At 45.3% G+C, this 11,251-nt stretch overlaps 1 protein-coding gene across 1 annotated transcript in view; it reads left to right on the top strand.

Moving 5' to 3' along the window:
* sema3aa (sema domain, immunoglobulin domain (Ig), short basic domain, secreted, (semaphorin) 3Aa) overlaps positions 1-10,951 on the top strand; it is a 29,185-nt gene extending 18,234 nt beyond the window's left edge. Inside the window, exons 5-17 of the mRNA XM_076111560.1 lie at positions 796-886; positions 982-1,101; positions 3,122-3,264; positions 3,425-3,539; positions 3,629-3,698; positions 5,989-6,133; positions 6,255-6,474; positions 6,637-6,728; positions 6,845-6,886; positions 7,118-7,275; positions 8,944-9,011; positions 9,115-9,263; positions 10,220-10,951. Of these exons, the coding sequence (XP_075967675.1) occupies positions 796-886; positions 982-1,101; positions 3,122-3,264; positions 3,425-3,539; positions 3,629-3,698; positions 5,989-6,133; positions 6,255-6,474; positions 6,637-6,728; positions 6,845-6,886; positions 7,118-7,275; positions 8,944-9,011; positions 9,115-9,263; positions 10,220-10,951 (2,145 nt within the window). The remainder of the gene's footprint in view (positions 1-795; positions 887-981; positions 1,102-3,121; positions 3,265-3,424; positions 3,540-3,628; positions 3,699-5,988; positions 6,134-6,254; positions 6,475-6,636; positions 6,729-6,844; positions 6,887-7,117; positions 7,276-8,943; positions 9,012-9,114; positions 9,264-10,219) is intronic.
* The last annotated feature ends 300 nt before the right edge of the window (positions 10,952-11,251 follow it).

Genomic DNA, 11,251 nt, shown 5'->3' on the forward strand with positions numbered 1-11,251 from the left:
AGGTAATTTAAATCTCAATTGCGCGTGTGACACCAGCGCTATAGTAAACTAATGACAGAGTAAGTCATTGCTTCCCCTTGTAATAATATGTGCACAGCAACTGCACTGGCTGCACTAAGTATATGCTCTCACACACAAAGACCTGCGCACGGATTTCTGTCAAGCACAGCAGTAACCATTCCCCTCATTGATTATCTTCTCGTCAATGTTTTCCTTTGTGTGGAGAAGAATTGGAAAAAAAAACAAAGTGGTCACTACATGGTTCGACTTCAGCCGTCAGAAATTAAAACAACCTCTTCCCTGCATAAAAGTTTAATCAGTCATCCTGATAAAGGTCTACAGGTTAATCAATGTACCAGCATGGCTTCTGCAGTCCGACAATGGGGGAGGAATGACTGTTTGCACCATGCAGGTTTTGAGTATAGAAGACCCTGCATGGGTTCACTTGAGTTTAAAGTAGTGTTGTCAGTCATTGATTTAAAGAAAACAGAGTAAGTTGGGTCTCTCTTTTGTGTATGTTCTTTTTTTATATTAAATTCTATTGCATTCTGAGGGTGAGCTGTGCTTTTTGCTGCATGGTCCTCCTTTATTCCCCATTCTTCCTTTTCGTTCTAGAAATTATTGTTGATCTATAATCAAATCTGTCTAAAGGCTGTGGTGCTTCCCATCCCAAAAGCTGCTCGCTATAATGAGAATTTGGTGTAATTTGAAACACAGGCTATAAATGTACCTTTAGCCAGTCTTAATGTGGCTTTCACTTGGCCTCAGTTTGAACTTTGACCCTTTCCACCACAGGAAAACATCTTTCGACTGGCCTCGCATTTCGAGAACGGCCGCGGGAAAAGCCCCTACGACCCCAAAATGCTCTCGGCCTCGCTGCTGATCGGTGAGTTTGATCTGTGCCTTGATTAGTTCCAGGAAGTACACATTCACTTCGGAACTGGTCATTTGTTCCTATAACTACACTTTCCTCACTAACAGATGGAGAGCTGTACTCTGGCACATCTGCTGATTTCATGGGAAGGGACTTTGCCATTTTCCGTACCCTGGGAGATCATCATCCAATCAGAACAGAACAGCATGATTCAAGATGGCTGAATGGTAAAAACAAACAAAAAAAGCAATAAAAAAGGGGTTTTTTTAGCATGTGAAGAAAGTATTAATGGCTGAAATAAATTAAGTTAACTCCTGAAGATATACATTTTCCTAAAAAAAAGATGATCTGTGTTTTGCACAATCTAGTTTTTCTTGAAAAAATGTGTTTTTTAATATACTCGGTTTTGTCACTGTAGTTGCCTTTCCTGTTTTTTAAGAGGCAATTTCCATCTTGAAGCTTACATTTGAAGTTAATAGTGTTCCGACTGCAAAAACTAGATAACATACATTTTCAAACCTCACAAACTCCAACCAACGTTACTATTAAAGTAAAATTGGGCACTTGTGGCCCACAATAACCTCTACTATTCAGCTTTTCAATGGACTCCGAAGCATTACATTCTCTCACAAGCCTCAAGTCTCCAATCATTTCCATTCATGTGCAGACATCAGATATCAGAGCCCATTCACAAAGTCACTGGATTTGCCTGCGCTGGTAAGATTAGCACGGCAGTGAGGGTTGACTGTTCAGTCTGTCTGGCTATCTTTCGGCACCGCGGAGGACTTAGGGAGCCTCAAAAGGTCAGTTTGAACCTTTCCCTCAAGCTGTGCCATCCCTCCCCCCCCCCCCCCCCCCCATCTTTCCCACCAGAACTAATCCGCTCTCAGCTGTTTTCCTGTAGTGGAGTCAAATTCCTCTCATCTCCCCCCCCACCCTCCCCCAGCACCCTCAGAAATCACAAACACTGTTCTCTGCAGTGCTGATTGCTGTGACATATTAATAAAGAGTGATTTAAAAGGGAGACGCCATTGTTACAGCGTTAATCCCCATCGATCTTTCACCTTGTTCAAACAAATACACCGGGGATTGTAGCCTTTCGGCCCGGCAAGATCCAACTCCTTCTCCACAAAGGGGGGATTGTAATCGCACGGATTACTGGGGATGGGGATATTCTATTGAGCCTTTATCAACAAGGTTACATGGTGCTCAAAGGCAACAAGAAAGAAACTTGGGAATGAATTCTTAATAGCAGTTGATTCTAAAAAAGGATTTAGGGTTAAATGGTATAGCTTTGGCTTTGCTGGTCTTTATTCATGCAATGCATTTACACATCCCTTCACCCTTTTAATGCCCTCTCACTCAACAGTTAGGTGCAATCAGACCCCGACTAAATACAGTGGCCTTTTGTTTGGGAATAAAATGTAATGAATTGTATGACCTCAATGGTTGGCGACACCGGCAGATGCCTGTTTTCGTATGCGAGGGCATGCGAGGTTGAATTTATGAATGTGTAGATTTAATGGCACATATTCACAATAGAGCTATGAGGAGTGTGTGGGGTACATGATTCATACCAGAGGTCTCGCACCCGCACAGCACTTATAAATCTGCTTGCCACTTTGGCCACACTAGTCTTTTTCACAGCTACTCTATATCCTAAATGGCCATGGAGGCGTAACATGGCACGGCTTGTTTCTCTCCGGCTAACCCCCCGAGCTTCTAGACACAGGCTCGTTTTACGCGTGACGCCGCCGCAGTGACTGCGGCCTCTTTTCCTCAGTCCCTCTGCCCCTTCAACTCAGAGATATCTCAGCCCAGAGGGCCTCGGCTCGCCCGTTTAGCTTTGATTTCCTCTCGCGCTTAAAGTCGAGATACATTTATTCAAGTGTTACCGGGGGACAATCAGAGCCATGTGTGTTTGTGGGGATGTGGCCTAGAGGAAGGAGTTATGTGGGATTTGGACTTGGAGCGCTCACTTGGGTTAAAGTCAGATACTGTAACACCAGTGTGTAAAGTGGATGGCTGTTATTACTGAGCCGTGACTGGAGAATATCATGGGGGATTAGGTTTTTGGAGGTGTAAAATAGGGGTGAAAGGATTGTCAATGGGGCGGAGGTTGGATCGTAAAATTACATTTCTGTAGGTTTGTGTGGGATTTAAGTATGTATGAACAAATCTTTGCATATTTTTACTGCATACTATGTCGTTTCTGTGCTTAATTTCTCTCCTTTTTTTCCCCTCCAGACCCCAGGTTCATAGGTGTTAACTTGATCCCAGAAAGTGACAACCCTGAAGACGATAAGATCTTCCTGTTTTTCAAGGAGAACGCCATGGACGGAGAGAACACTGGCAAGGCCACCATGGCCAGGATAGGACAACTGTGTAAGGTAACAACACACACATACAAAAAAAACTTATCACAGTTTACTCAAAAGACATGAAAAAAATTCATAATCATTTGTTTAAAATCTGCATAGTCCTACAGAAATAACAGCATGTTTATGTCAGTTTGCAGAAATGTGAGTTTTGTTGGGGTTTGTGATACAGAATGACATGGGAGGTCACAGGAGTCTGGTGAACAAGTGGACCACTTTCCTCAAGGCCCGGCTAATGTGTTCAGTGCCCGGGGTCAACGGCATCGATACACACTTTGATGAGCTGCGTAAGTGTGTATTCAATGAAAAAGCCTCTCTTTCAAATGCTGATGACAAAAACCTCACCGTCACACCCATTCTTGCTTTGTTCTTCCAGAGGATGTGTTCCTCATGAGCTCCAAGGACCCAAAGAATCCAGTTATATACGCTGTATTCACCACATCCAGGTACAGACCCGTCCACATCTTTTCTTATAACCTCCAAAATGTGCGTGCAAAGGCAACACAACTTGACAGGCGCTGGTGGTATCAGATTTGTTTTGTTGATCTGTTGCTAGGAGATCAGAAGGAACTGATATAAATTCAACGTTGCAACCGTCCTAGACAAGTTATTTTCCTCTGTATTTGAAAAACGCACACGCTTCATATTTCCTTTCTGCCGTTTCACAACCTTTATTCCATGCCTTTATCTGTAATTCCCTAACCATTCTAAATGACATGGCAGGATGCGAGCGACCAAGCGTGCCCCCGTCAAATACCCAGACAGCACTCCCTGTCCCGTAATCCACTTACAGGTGTCTTATGGTTGCTTTCCCCTCCCCACATCTCAGGATGGAGATTGCTTTTAGCCGGTTTCTCGCTACCTGTCCCCCTTTTTTTCACTGAAACCTTGGCAGAGGCTTGTAGGGAAATCAGATTATGGCGCAGGAGGGAGCGAGAGAAACACTATATTCACTCAGCAGGAACGCGCGTCTCTCTCCTGGCCGCCGCCCCAGACTTGAATGAGGGTTTTCAGAAGGCTGGGTGGGGCTCTATTGAAGCATGCGGAGAGGTGAAGGCATGGGCCAGGCCAGATAAGTGAGTTGAAATGGCACAGATGGTGGCACTTATCTTGATGATGATGAATTTGCATTTGGGAAGGAGGAGGGGGTATTTTGTGTCCAGTGGTGTCTCTGAACCGCTTTCAAAGGAGGACAAACACTTCACCATCAATCACCGCTAATGATAAGACAGGCTGAATAGCACGCCGGCGCAAGCTAGAGCATACCGACAGGCGCCTTTGCATCACCAGGCCCGTATGGCGTTTCTTTAATTTCTGGAGATGTATGAAAAGCTAGAGGTCGGTGCGTGGTGGTGGGCGTACACCTACGTACCCACATGCATGCTCACACACACACACACACACACATGCACACTTTAAAATTCAATTATGGGGCATTGAGGAATTAGAGTGGTTTAATTGGTTTTCTAAGTGGCCGCTTTTCAGAGATGAATAGAGAAGAGATTCAGAGGGACCGGGCTTTTAATATCACTGCTTAATGAGGCACAAAGAAGCTGCCACTGACAGATCAATGTTTGATTGTGCTGTGTGTGTGTGTGTGTGTGTGTGTGCATTTTTGTGGGGTCGACTGAAAATGTGCGCCTTTCTCTCAAGTTGTGTGTATCTGCTCCAACACATGTTCCGTCCTTCTTCTTAAGCATAGATATTGGAGTGTCTTTCTTTTTCTTTTCTTTTTTGCTCCTGGAGTTAATTGAATTTCTCTATAATTAACATTTTCAAATGCTAATCCATTCATCTTCCATGCTTTGGCGAGTACTGTCGGCTGTGTTTATGCCAGCCACATCCCTAATTAGTCTGATACAACTTCCCATTGCAGTCAGCAAGACAAAGGACGTGCCGACTCTGATTGAAGCATTTGGTTCCTGCCTATGCAAGAGACTGGCTGTCCAAATTAAAATCTACCATCTGTAAAAAGTGACAAAAAGCTGATGAATGATTTTCTGAACATCTTGACCTACAAACAAATAATTGCACGTCTATAAAATCCCCCTTATATGTGGTCAGAGGTTAATGAACTTCATGGTGTGCAGGATTGTAAACAGCCAGCTTACTTTCTCACAATCTCCACAGGAATATGTCAATGACTCTTTTGGAATATATATATATATATCTTGGAATATTCCTGTGAAACTCCCAAATGTTCCACTTTCATGAGTCACAGCTCAAATTGCTTGTCTTCTGGATGACCTGGGCAGAGTATGAATTGAAGTAAAAATCCGAAATTTCCTCATTTTTTTTGTTTGCATGATTGATTGACCTTGCCTGCTTTGGGCCTTGCCTGGCGAGTGAAAGCAAAATCCACCCATCTGGCTCGAGCGAGCGCTCACAAAATATTGAAGGGGATTTCAAAAATGCTCTTCTGTTTTGTTGGTGGTGTGCCCAAATTCCTGTCTGTTCTCAAGAGGCTGGAAGCAATCAGAGAGAAGTTCCAATCTGTCATTCCTATACTTAGGTAATGACAAACCGTGCTCCCCTCCGTCTTTGTGCGATGAAGGGTCATTTTGTTGTCTTTCTTCAGTATTTCACAAGCTCTTAATCCCTGTCTTGTGACCGATTGTTTATGAATCCCTTTTGTGTGTCGTCTTTCTTTATTCCACTGCCCTCCCTTCATCTTTTAACTCTTTTTTTCTTTTCGTCTTTCACCCCTTCTAAGTTTCTCTGTCTCTTTCTCCACAGTAACATTTTTAAAGGCTCGGCAGTGTGCATGTACAACATGGCAGACATCAGGAGGGTTTTCCTGGGTCCCTACGCCCACAGAGATGGACCCAACTACCAGTGGGTGCCTTTCCAGGGGAGGGTGCCCTACCCCCGCCCCGGCACTGTGAGTCTTTATCCACAAATGTAGTGATTTTACAAGCAATAAAATGAAATTAGCACAACACTGCTTCTCATTTTTTTTTTTACTTAAACTTACCTGCCGGCCACTTTGGTCTGATTCTCAGTGCCCCAGCAAGACATTTGGAGGATTCGACTCCACAAAGGACCTCCCTGATGATGTCATCACCTTCGCCAGGGGTCACCCAGCCATGTACAACCCAGTGCACCCGATGGGCGGGCGTCCCATCATGGTGCGAACAGACGTGGACTACCAATTCTCCCAGCTGGTGGTGGACAGAGTGGAGGCAGAGGACGGACAGTATGACGTCATGTTCATCGGGACAGGTACACAAACTTCACAGTTTGTCGTTGCTTTGTGCTCGAACAGGAATTTGTCAATACAAATTATTGAAATCCGTCACAGTGACGTTGATTGTTGTGCATTTTTACGTATTTTCACAAAAAAAATAATACATATACTGTATGTGAATGTCAATATTCTTTCAGACATGGGCACAGTACTGAAGGTGGTGACAATACCCAGAGAGAGCTGGCATGACCTGGAAGAGGTGGTGCTCGAAGAGATGACCGTCTTTAGGGTAAGACATTGAAAAATTGAGCGTAACAACAATTCATGAAGCTGCTGCCTATAGAAATAAACACTACGTCCATAGATGTGGTGGTAAAGCAGCTGTGCTGTATTTGTTTTGTGCAGGAACCCACTGCCATTACTGCTATGGAGCTGTCCACTAAGCAGGTAAGGAGCTGTCTTCGCACATAATAATTTATCCAAGTTGTTGACAGGGCTAGAAGTGAAACTAAAGAGTGAGAACGCCTGGGCCATTAAACAAACACTGATATCCAAACACAACGATATGTAATGTGCCCACTGAGAGCCAAACCCACAACCACCTAATCTTTACGAGAGCCTTTCCAACTGAGCCCCACAGGAAGTTTTACATCTTCGCTCTTTCTTTTGCTCCCACAGCAACAGCTGTACCTTGGCTCTGGCCTGGGTGTATCGCAGATGTCGTTACATCGTTGTGAGGTGTATGGGAAAGCTTGCGCTGAGTGCTGCCTGGCCAGAGACCCTTATTGCGCCTGGGACGGCAGCGAGTGCTCGAGATACTTTCCTACCGCCAAGAGGTAGGATTATGCACGCACCAAACAAATCTTTGACCTTTATTTATCCTCAGAGGGCTTGCTGAACCTGCATGCTTCTTTTCAGAAAGAGCCTGCCTTTGTGTTTATGCCTTCACACGCCTGGGAGTTGCCAGTGCACCTGCAGTCTGATTTTGCAATCGGCTTTGAATGCTTTGCTCAAGGGCATCCTGATATACAACGTTGTTTCTGTAAGCAAGTGCTGTGAATCAAAAGAAAAAGAAAAAAAAAGGACAAGGTTACACGGTTCATACCAAAACATCTAAACATGGAAGTAATCAGGAGTTAGAATATTACACGGGCACAAAATACAGTCATTAAATACGCGCAGGCCAAGTATGCATTCCAAGAGATACAATCCAGCAACCTGGGTTCTAACTTCTGCCAGCAACAGTTGTTCTGAGTTGTGAAGCCGTCGCCCAACAGCCAAGATGTACACACACACACACACACACACACACACACACACAGTCATAAAAAGAACATGCATCTACACAAGTAAACACACACTAAATTATAGCCAACAGGAGCTGTCTGACCGCTTCACCCTGCAGCCAGGAGGTATGAACATACACACCCTCAAATTACCCTCTGCTGTATCCAGCAGGATTAGGCTGACCACCACAGCCCACACACACACACACACACGTAGCACTACACCCCTGCATCTCATTCATCCAGAACTTCTCACACCAGCAGAAGTAGGCCAGTGGGTATACTCCAGCCCGGCAGGGTTACAGAGGAGGTGGCACACCCCGTGGTTAAGGCCAGGACCGGCTCCTCTCTCCTCTCCTCTGCACTGCAAATATTTTCCCTCCCAGAATGAGAACCAGACACCGGGCCCCGCACGTGCTCAGACGGCCAAAAAAGACAGGAATGTGAGCCTAGGAAGCGAAAAAAAAAAAAGAAGAAGAGGGACATGTGTGAGAAAGAGACAGAAAGACGAGTGTCCAAATATATATATGGCACACAGAAGTAAAGGACGAGGGATGTTAGTGGCCATATTTTGTGTGCAGAATTCTCACACACGAGCTGACCATTTCATTCCATCCGGTTCTACTTTATTTCCTTCTTTCCAACCCTCGCCTCACCTTTGGCTTACCCCACCTCTTCCCGATTAGATTTTTGCAGCGCTCATCAGAGATTTTAAACGCAACCATGACAACTAGGAACAAGGGGAGACACATTCGCAGTTAGTCAGTAAAGCCAGGCTATGAAAACGCCTCGCCGCCACAGCAGGAAAATCTGAATGACATAGTGGACTTTCATATCGAGACGACAGAGAGTGGGGCTGCTTTTTCAAGGGTGAAACCATGCTGTACGTGTTTCATAATAACGGTTCATCGGAAAGCAATGAAGCTTGTTGTTTCATTGCTCTGCAGGCTTATGTGTCCTACAATTCTGCCAGGATTCAATTTTTTTTTAACAGTGGAGCGAAGGTTCAATAAATAGCCACTCTCCAGTCCTTAAACGTAGGTGAAGCTGAATGTGGAATTGTATTGTGTAACATTGCCCCCTAGTGGTTGAAAACAAACAGTACAGAGAACAGAACATGTGAGAAGTGCATTTCTGGTCTATTCTGTAGAACATATGTTGCTTGCATTACCAGTACGCCCACTTCTGCCATTAACTTTCATTGTGGTTTCTTCCCAGGCGAACCAGACGACAGGACATCCGAAACGGAGACCCTCTCTCCCAATGCTCAGATCTTCAGCATCATGGTACCTTAATGGCCACTACACACAAACACCCACACACACTCTCTCCCCTTCTCGCCACACACTTCTCATTCTCCCGACCCTGTGTCTGTTTTGGTTTGATCAGACGATTCGGATGGCTTAGGAGGCAGCGTGGAGGACCGGGGTGTGTATGGTGTGGAGAACAGCAGTATGTTCCTTGAGTGCAGCCCAAAGTCTCAGAGAGCACTCACATACTGGCAGCTGCAGAAGCCCAACGACGACCGCAAGCACGAGGTGTGTATGTTTCCCACGTTGTTGCTGATTTGCCTCTCAAAAAAGCAGGCAACGGAAAATGTGCAACTGGGTGATTGTAAAACCCACACATCCCAATGTTGACTCAAGCTCAATTTCATGCTAATTCAACTCCCGCAAACAAAACATCTCTCTGCCAAAGGCCACACCTTTCCTTCTCTGTGATATCATGTAATGAACTCTGACCTCTGTGGCCTTTAACCTCAGTGACATGAAAAGGGTGGTAACCTAGGGGTGTGGATGTTTAGATTGACTTTTGACCCTATGATGCAACTAATTAACGTTTGCCTGACTTTCTACTGTGGATGTATTTGTCTAACCGGGAGTTCAGGGCCTGTGGTTTTAGGTACTGATGATGCGAAGAAATACAATCCAGGAAGTTCAGTTTGAGTAACAGAACCAAGCGTTTTAAGGCTTATCAGAAGCAAATCTTTTTATCTTTTAGAAACATCTTATCTTACGTTTCTTTTTACACCACTGAACCTCACTGCTGTAACACAATAGGCTCTTTCAGATTAATGATGTGGGTGCATTTTTCACACAGTGCCTTTGCCTTAGCTTGTACTGAAACTGTTCTGTTGCGTCACTTGTTGAGGTTAACTGTGCAGAACAATGTATGTGTTGAGTTTGACACTATACGCCTATTTTCACGCATCTGCTGAAGGAGGAAAAGTGTATCTGTGCTCACCTTAGATCTGAGTTTAAGATAAACTTTGTGTCCAAGCATGACTTTGTTTGGAAGCTGATTGGGGTCCAATATGCAACTCAAAGACGTGTGAGGTGGACGTCAACAATTTTTTAACAAGGTAATAGAAATCTGAATGTTTCTAGAAACTCTGGTCCAGACGGGAACACACCTGTTTGCCTTTTAAGTTTGTTTGTCTATTTCCCTTTTTCCAATATCTTATTTTTGCTTTTCTCTCGGTTTCCTTTTATAGATCAAGCTAGATGACAGGGTGCTCCGTACAGACCAGGGCCTGCTCATACGCAGTCTAACCCAGTCCGACACAGGTATCTACCACTGCCAGGCTGTCGAACACGGCTTCATCCAGCCCCTGCTGCGCCTCAACCTCCAGGTCATCCCCGCCCAGAAACTGGGGGACATCCTACCCGGACTTCCCGGTGCAGGAGGCGTGGTCGGTGCCTCTCCCAAGCACAGGCTGTGGTATCGCGATTTCCTGTCTCTCTTGGACCACCCAGACCTCAACAGCGTGGAAGAGTTTTGCGATCGAGTTTGGAAGAAAGAACGCAAACAGAAGAGGGTGAAGACGCCCAACGGCAACGGTCAGGGTAAACCCGACAGCACTGGCGGTTCCAACCCTGCATTACGGCCTAAAGCTTTAGCTCCCAACGCCCAGAAGCAGCAAGCCAGTCCACCACAGAGCAGGCCAGGGCCCCAGGCTGGAGTGCCAACAGTGGAAGGGTCAGCACGAAGCCAGACTACCCAGAAAGCTCAACCAAATCTGGGTATGTTGAGTGTCCAGGCACCTAAGAACAATCAGAAGACGCAAAACGGCCAGAAGGGGCAGGGCAGCCAGGCTGGTTCTCAGGCTGCCGGGGGGTCGAGGGCGAGCAGCCAGCATGCAGCCAAGTGGAGACGGATGCAGGAAAATAAGAAGGGACGCAACAGGAGGACCCATGAGCTTCAAAGACCCCCACGAAGCGTTTGAGAAAAAAAGCACAGAGATGCACACATGCAACCAGATCTACACGTAGAAGCACAAACCCATGCATCCACACATCAACACACAAACACATTCTATAGATTGTGTGTCCAATGTAAGGTTCAGTGGCCTCGCCATAACAACAGCAGAACAAAAACCCGTAAAAAAAAACAGCAGCACACACTTTTAGATAGACATACATGAGCTGCACTCATGCAACAACTTTAAAACTCTAATTCAAAGACACAAACTCAAATGCACATAACTTGTGAAGAGGACGAAGATCAACAGAGGACTGAAAAACCG

The sequence above is a fragment of the Anarhichas minor genome, unplaced genomic scaffold, assembly GCF_050575085.1.
Source record: "Anarhichas minor isolate MPS153535 unplaced genomic scaffold, ASM5057508v1 ptg000045l, whole genome shotgun sequence".
Taxonomy (NCBI): Eukaryota; Metazoa; Chordata; class Actinopteri; order Perciformes; family Anarhichadidae; genus Anarhichas; species Anarhichas minor.